At 39.4% G+C, this 9877-nt stretch overlaps 1 protein-coding gene across 1 annotated transcript; it reads right to left on the bottom strand.

Annotated features, from left to right (window-relative positions):
- Positions 1–307: 307 nt before the first annotated feature.
- LOC130677956 (homeobox protein Hmx-like) lies at positions 308–8066 on the bottom strand. Its single transcript, XM_057484898.1, has 2 exons — positions 6537–8066; positions 308–1981 (listed from the first exon to the last, which is right to left on the bottom strand). Exons 1-2 carry the CDS (start codon positions 7573–7575, stop codon positions 1131–1133), a joined length of 1890 nt encoding a protein of 629 aa, XP_057340881.1. The 5' UTR covers positions 7576–8066; the 3' UTR covers positions 308–1130.
- Between the last annotated feature and the right edge of the window lie 1811 nt (positions 8067–9877).

The following is a 9877-nucleotide window of genomic DNA, read 5'->3' as shown; positions in this document are numbered from 1 at the left end:
CGATTTCCGGAAAAAAATTTTTCATACGCCCTTATGCCTTTTCAAGGGTATTTTTTTCGGGATACGCTCTTATGGCATCAGTAACGCGATATATCTAGTGCTAGTAGTTGAAAAGTTTAAGACAATGGATAAATATATGAGGATTTATAGGATTTGGTTACTAAGATAATAAATTATTGGATAAACGAGCTGAATTATTTACAAGCATAACATAATAGCATTTATTTTACATTTTTAGTTTAATTTTTTTTTTTTTTTTTTCTCAATAATAATTATCTTTTTATTCACATTCACAAACATTCACATTCCACAATTACCTTAAATCTATATTTAATATCTCAATTATCACACTTGTACATAATTATAATTAATATTAATTTATTAAATTTTTATTTGCACATCATCATAATTATAATCAAAGACTTTCGACTGTCTTAATTATTACTGCGTATTCTTTAAAAAATTTACTATGATCTCATATTTTTTGTCATCAACTAGTTTCGGTGTTAAGCCGCCAGATGGCGCGCAGTGAGAAATTTCTCACATGCGGTTCGACACTACTGCTGGCCGGTGGGTTAATTACGTGACAAATTTTGACTGATTTTATTTTATAAATGAATATATATAAAATTTATTTGAAAAGAGTGATTTAGATGAACTTTTTTTAGAAAATACCCAATCTAATTTGTCTTTATCCTCGATGCACGACGCATGGCATACAAGACTTTGTGTCATCAATTAATTACGTCCTCGCTTAATCAGGTCACTGACCTAACGCATGTTCGATACTTACACACAGACACACACATACATACATACGCTTACACATACGATTGTACGTTTGGAATCGTAGGTAATCAGGGAGTATTAACAGAAATGTTTGGATTACAATGTGGAGTGTCGGGCAGAAAGCCAGGTACCAAATGTCTGTCGCTTTGTCATTGACAAATTTGTTGAACACAAGAGACGATATTGTGTTGTAGACAGTGACTCAACTGATTGTACATAAAATAGTGTCATAATACGTAGGCATAGAGAATTAAATCGACATAATCCAAGTTGTAATTAAACAATTGGTTGAAGGGTTTGTATTATTAGGATGAGATTAAACGTGACTGAATTGGTGATCGCTACGCATGTGAGTGCGCGTGTGCATGCACATGATGTGACGACAATGAAAGACCCACGTTGGAGGTAGTCGCGGCTGATGACACACTTATTGGCGTTGGAGCTGTGACAGCAGGTGATGCTGACAAATGGTGACCGAAAAAGCTCGGCGTCGAGGATCCGTAAGGTGGAGCTGGATGATGGTAATAACCTGGTGGAGGTGGGGGTGGTGGTGCGTGATGGACGTGCGAGTGCGGATGCTGGTGTGGATGCGAGTGAGCATGTGGATGGGCATGAGGGTGTGCGGCGAAAAGAAACGCCGGTGCGTAGGGCGAAGGATGAGGTGGAGTAGTTGGTACAGTTGGACTGTTGACATCCAGACCGGGATTTTGTTTTTTCCACTTGGTCCGGCGGTTTTGAAACCATATTTTAACTTGGGTTTCCGTTAGGGATAACGATAGCGCCAGGTTCAGTCGCTCACACACTGACAAGTATCTCGTGGTCTTGAATTTATTTTCCAATGCCACCAATTGTTCGTAAGTAAATGCGGTCCTCGCACGTCGGGGTTTGCCACCAGCTGATCCGCCAGATGAACTGCCGCCATTTTGTCCTGAACCACTTTGACAAGATGGATTCTGACCGCCGCCTGAGGATGATGACGACGAAGAAGATTGCCTTTTTTTACTGCCATTCGAACCCGTTGACGCGGTATCACGTGTCACTGTTGGTGTCCCACGATCATCGACTCCCTGCATCTCAACATCATCCTCATCCTCATCGTCCTCATCGATTTCTTCTTCCATATCTTCCACTTGGTCATGCACACTGTCGTCTTCTTGACCACTTCCGCACAGTTCTCCCCTCGAGTCTCCATCTGCGAACACAAAATCATAATCATCAATTAATGACATCATGCCTGAAGTTAAATTCTGAAAAAATGATCGAGTAATTTGTTTAACGCAATCGAGTAATGGTGGTTTGAAAAAAATTAACGTTAAATTTTTATTGGAAAACAGCTTGCGATACTTTGGCAGCTGAGCCGAGAGAGCTTTGTGAAGTGATGAGAGACTGTGAAAGCGAGAGACACAGTAAGAGAGAAAGAGAGAGATAATTTAGCCAGCGGCTAGTGTAGTTGAACGAACGAACGACCGGCCCGTTCGTCCGGCCAATCGTTCGCTCAATGAGAGAGACGAGATTGGAGATTCAATCAGCGCGCAGATGTCCCGGGGACAGATATTCCCTGGCTCGAAACTCTCTCTACATAGTTAGTGGCAGTAGTTGTAGGTAATAGTAGTAGTAGTAGTAGTAGTAGTAGTAGTAGTAGCAGTAGCTGTATCAGTATAAGTAATAGTACAGACATAGAAGGGGCAACTTCTATGGCATGGTCCGGGACGATGGATCGTGCGACAGACTGAGTGAATAAGAGACACCGTCAGCCACAAAGTACGATCAGGACTATCCCATATATACATATATAGGTATATATACATAACGGCAGTATAACGAAAGCGAGTGAGACGGAAATTTTATCCGAATTGACGTGGCTCGTGGGCCACGCGCGAGAGAACGCGGCTTGCTGCTACTGCTGCAAGTCCACAGGGGGCGACGGATCGAGAAGCTTTACGCCGTAATGGGATTTGTATCTCGTTAACGCGCGATCGTTCTTCCAGATATATCCTCTTCTCTCTTTCTCTCACTCTCCTGCTCACTGTACCACTCACACAGTCGTCCCTTATATTTTTTATTTCATTCTTTATACGAATTACTTTTACGGTAAAATATATCGTATATCGGTTTCCGTATTCCTGATAGTCAAAAAAATACTATCCGAATAAAAGATCTTCAGAGGAGTTTTTTTATACATACGTGGATCTATATCAGGAGGGACTATTCCAATTGATTCTAAGTAATTTCCAATGCGTAATTCACGTTCCCTTATCAGGATATCTCTTGCGTTAATTTTTTTTTCCTTAAGTCGAAAGAAAAACGAAATTATTTTTATCGACGTGCTTTTGCAGTTTTTAATTAAAGTACTCATCAGCGTCGCCGCTTCTGTGGACATATCTACCGTCTCCTGAGGACTCGTTTCCTTATAAAAGAATAAAATAGAATATCCGGCTTATCAGTGTCGCCCAAAATTATCCCGAGAGGATCCCAATCTTGATGATGTTGAAATAAATAAATGAGGACATATGTATATATGTATATATATATATAAAATGTGTCATATGATTTCCATGAGCTGGAGCAGTGGCATGTTTGCCCGCAGCTATCACGGCAAAAAGGAAGTAACGATCAAGTACATAAACTAACCTAAAAAAAAAGTTTATGAGAAAAAAAGGAATAGAACATGCGCGAAGAAAGGTTTGTCAGTGAGAACTCAAGCGTGCGAGCTTTTTTTTATGGATCCTCAGAATTTAAGGGTACACTAGGGACCGGCAAATGTCGCAGTCGTCGACGCTGGTGACCCTAAAAAACTTTTATCTTTTTTCTGTATTCTTTCTTCATGTGTGTGTGTGCGTATATGTGTGTGTGTGTCACATTATCATCAGCACGCTCGTGCAAATCGTTCAAGTCGAGTCGTACAAACGATTTGTCTTCCTCGACGCGGTCACGTTGTGATTTGAAGTAACGAGCTTCTACATTTTTTTTTATCCGATTTTCTTTGTTATATTTATAAATATATATAGTATATCTATTTCTGTATACTCGACTTGACAATAACGTTTAATTAGTTATCGTTTTTTGTTTCTTTGATTTATTTTTTTGTTTTCGTCACTTGGCATTTTGTTAATTAATTAACATGGCGACTTGTCAAAGATAACAAATGACCTTTTTGTTTGGTTCAAAATAAAAAAAATAATTAGCCACGTAAATTAGGAAAAAAAGATGGGTAATTGATTTCCCCTTATCAACGCTGAGAGCTTTTTTTAATTCGGCGATTTTACCCTCGGGTAGGAGCTCCGTAATTAGCCATTTTTATTTAAACTCAATGGAAGATCTACTTGGGAAAAAAATTTTATTTAGCTACGCAGCGGAGTTTATTTTTGTTCCGCTTAAAATAAGAGCATAAAAAGCGAATATAAATGATGGTAGTTTTCGCACGTTCAACAAATCTACCCTGGTTATCGGGTGAAGGCGAGTATTGGAGAATCGAAGAGGAATATGACGGAGACAAGTGAGTCAGTAGGATGAGAAAGCTCGCACTAAATTCACCGAGCGAGAGACAGAGTAAGAGAGAGACAGTATGAGTTAGCGAGGGTTGGAGGGTGTCATTGTGATGCAGAAGAGCCAATTTTCTGGGCGGCTTGGCGCGATGCGACGCGATGCCGTGCGATTATCATAACAACCGAGGATATTATTCCCTCGGCCGTGACGCGTGTGAGTAAGGGAGATGAGAAAAATAAAATAACTAAAATCATTCGGGGCTCATCACTAAATCCCTGAAAGAATCCTCGAATATCTGATGTACTTTTAATGAGAATACAAAAAGCAACTTGCGGGGCCGCTGTCCATCATGATTGATGGCCAATTGATTCTCCAATTTCGGAATTTCCTATTTTCAATGCGATCAATCTTGAGATTTATCTTGTTATTGCACTGGTTTATGCGTCAACTGGTGCTGTTTAGTTACGATAATGCTGTTTTCATTGCTATTTTCATTATCACTTTCTTCTTTTCTGGAAACCACGAAATGGTATGAGGCTAAAGAGGGTTGTATGAGGCTCAAAAATTTCGCCCTCATATCGTCCTCACTATGGTATTTTGTCCGATAACTACTACATTGAGGGTCACATGAGAAGCAAAATTTGTATGTGATTTCATCCTCATTTGACCCGACACAATCTCACCAAAGTTGGTTATTTGAGGTTGAAATGGGGGCCAAAATTTCGACTCGGGGGGTGATTTTATTTTCGCTGATCACGGGTAGAGTGAAACGCGGCAAGATTGATTTCCCGATCAAGTGTCTGTCGTGTTTTGGGTACTTGATGTCCCGTACCGGAATTGTTGGAGCTGATGACGACGGGGTTCAAAGACTGGTTAACGCAGATTAGCACAGCTATTTGTCACGCTACGACAGTTTACCCCCATCTTACTGCTTCTGCAAAAGCTATTTAATCCCTGTTAGTATCGTACTTTTGTTCACGATGTAATTGCGAATATGTGCTTGAGTTATCAAACATTCTAATCGAAAAATTTCACTAGATCGTCAGTTTTTTAATGCATTTTCAGTTTTCGAATTGTTTACAGGGTTTCGAACATTATTTAGTTTTCAAAACAATCATCAGTATTCAAATTATTTTTAAAATTAAAATTGTTGATTTCAGACCGAATATTTGAGTCTTTTGAACATTCAAATCATTTTATTGTGATGTAAAATTCAATAGCAATATTCGATTTGAACTTCCCTATTATTGGTTACATTCAGTCGTAAAAAACATCAATAAGTTTATTTATTTTTTGGTTACATAAAAATACTGAGAGTTAGTGCTTTTAATAGCCGTTCAAAAGTGACACATTCGCTTTGTTTCTGGATGAAAAAATATCAAAATTCATGACGGATATTTTCAGTGATAAATTCACGTGCGTGTGTGTGTGTGTGTCGTTAAATAACGTAAAATAAAACGCGCGTGCGTAGATAGATACTCTGTCTTTGTCTGTCTATTGCTTATTCGTCATGGCTAGTTGCTCTTACAGACGGGTCGTTAATCATTTCTGCCGTTTCATTGTATTTTTATGAGGCTCACATATTTTACTGTTAAGTGAGGTTTTAATAAATATCAAATTTATTTTTTATTGTTATTATTGTTTTCATTTACAATTCATTACATTATTTATATTTTTATAATCATTTTACGTTATTCTATAAATAAAATTAAAATTTCATTACAAAATGATGTAACCTGTTTTTGAAACGTTTAATAAATGAATTGAATATCTTCCTCTGCACGAGCTATAAATTAACTAAATGTTCATCTAATTACTGACCAGCTTTTAATAATAATAATAACAGCAAGTCAGTAGTAATTTTTTTCATCAGGCCGTCGCGATTCCCTTCTTTCGATTCGAGATCCCTGACACTTTTTGAACGCAAACAAAAAATTAAACTCATGTGACTGGAGTCTAAATATAGGACAGGATGCCGATGTCTTCGACCGCACAAGCTGAGATTTACAAGAGTCCAAACGGAGTAACTGAGAAAGAAGGAAATAAATAAAGCAATAGAGCAAAATAAGTTATTTTGCAGCGATGAGCCGAGAGCTGAATAATTAGCGAGGGCTGTGTCCCCGTCGGGAGTCAAAAATTAATACCAGCATTCACACTCTGGTTTTATTCAACGCACATGCCCGCGTCCATCAGAAATCATTTAGAACCTTGAGCGTTAATCGACGACAAACAAAAAAAATAGATACACAATTATTATTTACCTTCATGTAAGCTACCAGTTCTACGTCGTCTACGATGGCCCCTGTCGTGGATTACCCGTCCGCCGGTAAACTTGTGAGGGTCAAGAATATTTTCAACCGAAAATGCGAGTCCACGTTTATTTGGTTGTACAGTAGCATTAGTATTCGTTAAACAATTACCACCACTTCCTAATGAACTACTACAATTTGTTCGTGATAACTGATTCGCTGGATTACAAATACTCGTAACCATTGATCCAGCGGCATGACCAGTTGCCAGATAAGGCGTCATTGGAGTTGTTGTGTGTCCAGCAACATTTATACCATTGGTATTACCACCAGAACTAATAACAGCACCATTATTACCACTATTACCACCACCAATACCACAACCACCAACACTACTAGCAATACCACCAGCACCACCACTTCCACTGGACGGTAAGCACGAGAGCAATCCAACAGCGCGATTCCCAAAAGGACTAAATTGTTCATTTATACTGATTGTTCTTGACGAAGCTGTCAAGTCAACGGGACTGCTCGGATTGCTTTCAGCCTCGCGACACACGTCGACTTCGACATCTTCGTCTTCGTCGTAATTGCAACCGTTTCTCTCGTGAGCCTCATCTTCGTCATCTTCCTCCTCATCGTCAGCCGCATCTCTTGATGACGACAGTCTCGTCCTATTTACAACTTCCGCGGTCTCAACATCATCGGCATCTTCCTCGTCGTCATCAATCCGTGGCTGGTGGACCAAAGAATCCCTCTTGACATCGTCGGTGCAGTCCTCGTCCATTGCAGCACTGGTTCGCGAGGCTGGAGATCCTATTGGCGATCCCGCCGGTGCACTTGTTTCCAGCATCTGCTGCTGCTGCTGTTGTTTTGGATGCTCAAATCCAACAACAAATGGATCACCAGTTCTCACGTGTAACAACAAACCACGTCGTTTATTTTCCCGTGGCACGACCGCCCGTAGGTTAACTTCCTCAGGACCCAGACACGTAACAATCCCGTCTCCGTGCGGTGACAGTGTTCGGGACTCCTGATGCATCCTCCACATTTTACATGCGGAGGATCTTATCCTGCTGCTTTTATCTCCTTGAAACGGACATTATCTGGCACTGAACTGAGCTATTGTTAAATTAACGGCGATCAAGTCCTGACCGATTGAAACAACCAACCAGTTCGTGATTACAAAGACACTTGTCTCCAAACAGCTGCCGCTTTTTTGACCTGGAGCTTTCCAATGCCACTTGTTAAATCATATATTCGTGAACACTTACAGTTCCGGGCACTTTCTGACACTTTTGAGCACTAGATGAGAAAACGGAAACAGCAGGAATCACATTGAAATGAGTAACAATCCGTAACTAATGAATGGTTGTCACAAAAACACGCAAGCTGTTAGACATCACAAGTATCAGTAGTATCAGTAAACAGACAAGCAATAACTTTGTTACGCAGCAGCAGTAGTAACAGAGTCTTGGCAACGTTTGTGCCGCGTATAGAGAGCCATGGTGCCGGAATAGGTGTGTATATCGCGATATTATTATCCCAGTGATACTGTCGGGGTAGTAGTTGATACAGAGCAAACTGAGTTGTGAGTAAGAGAAAGAGAGTAAGATAAAGGGATCCTGATGGGGATGCTTGTTACGCCTCAGATGGGCGTTGCCCGAATGCGACTGCTCCCAAAACCATTGGAACACCCACCAATCACAGCATCCAGATAATTTCCCGGCTACAGTCCACCAGCATTCAGAGTCTGTGCTCTGCTCTGCTAGTAGTATCTGGCGCTGATGACTGCGAGTTGCGCGGTTGCTCACACAACTCAGATACCTGCTACATAACGTTGCGTTTGCTGATCTACGTCAGGTTATTATTCAAGTTATGACACACGACACTTGAATTAATGGCTAATTTTGAATTTTTCAGTCGGATTCTTTTTAAAGATCCTGACAAATCTCTCGAGCTTGATAAATTTTCACGAAATCGGGTTAAATTTCGAGGGCTAATGAAGTATCACATTTTCCGTGATCTCGAAACTCTCGGTCTGTTTTCTCTAAACTACGGTGAAGGATGAAGGAACAAGGACATTGTTTGCTTGGCCATTTAGGTAATTGCCGAGCAACTGCCTGGCGGTTCACATCCGCCATCATTTTATCCTGTCTCTAGGCATACTTTGCTAAAATCGAACGCGAGTGTTCCTGCTGGGACTAAGTCGGGGAGTTATATTCAGCGATACTGCTATACACGTACTCCTTAAACTATTCTCCCCGCGCTATGTTTCTGCTCTTTAGCTCTTTGTGTGTACTCACTTGAGTAAATCTCTCCTGAGAGTTTGTTATCTATGTATGTACTGAATTTGGTATACGTATTTAAATTAAATCCAGTTATTATGGTGACACGCTTGCGGTGTGTTATAATTGTTGAAACATTGATCATCGGTGTAATTGTCTTCTTAATTAAAGAGAGGGAGTCAATGCTACTCAGAAAAAAAGGATTTCTTGGCGCAAAAAAATTTTTATTAATAGAAAATGAAGACAAAAATTTTCTTAGGACTAAAAAAAATTTCTTAGAGAAAGTGAACATTTTCTTGGGGTAAGTAAAAATTTTTGGTGCATAAAAATCCTTTTTTGTCTGTGTGACTAAAGTGTAAAAAAAAAAAATTACAGTTTTATAATTTTACTTCTTTTACTTTTGGTCCAAATTTCGCACTCCGAATTCCCTCCCAATTTTTGAAAACAGGCAACAAATTTCGATAATGTCAAAATTAGAGTACATTTTAAGTGAAATAAGATTTATGCTTTAGCCTCAAATTACTTTACCCAGGTAACAAAACGATTCTTCTTTGGCAACAAATTGTTCCTCGATTTAGAAAATGTGTCACTGCTTAGTCTTTATATCGTAAGCATTTAAATTGCAGTGATACTTAAATTTATCTCAAAAGTCATTTATAACACCACAGGCACCATAAACATTTATATGAAACCAAACAAGTGCTCGTCAAATCGTCGGTCATTCCACGCAAAATTCCCATTCCAAAAATTTGTCAAAGGAAATTTCTCATTATCAATCCCCCAAAATTACATCCAGTAACTTCCAGCCCTAATTGGCCCCACGTCAAAAAATCTAAAACCCAGAAAATTTCCCATAAAAAATCTCGATGCTGCTATTAAATAAAAAGAAAATTTCCTACAGATAATTATTCGCTCAACTAAAACTCAATGACGTGTATCGTAAACTACATATACATATATTTCGGCGTAAAGTTTGGTCAATGCATAAGGTTTATAGGAAAGACGTTTCGAAGTATTCAGCTCGTATACTATCGTTGCACATCGAGTCTCTACTTGAACGAGGAA

The sequence above is a fragment of the Microplitis mediator genome, chromosome 11 (genome assembly GCF_029852145.1).
Source record: "Microplitis mediator isolate UGA2020A chromosome 11, iyMicMedi2.1, whole genome shotgun sequence".
NCBI lineage: Eukaryota > Metazoa > Arthropoda > Insecta > Hymenoptera > Braconidae > Microplitis > Microplitis mediator.
This window is presented reverse-complemented; position numbering and strand designations above follow the sequence as displayed.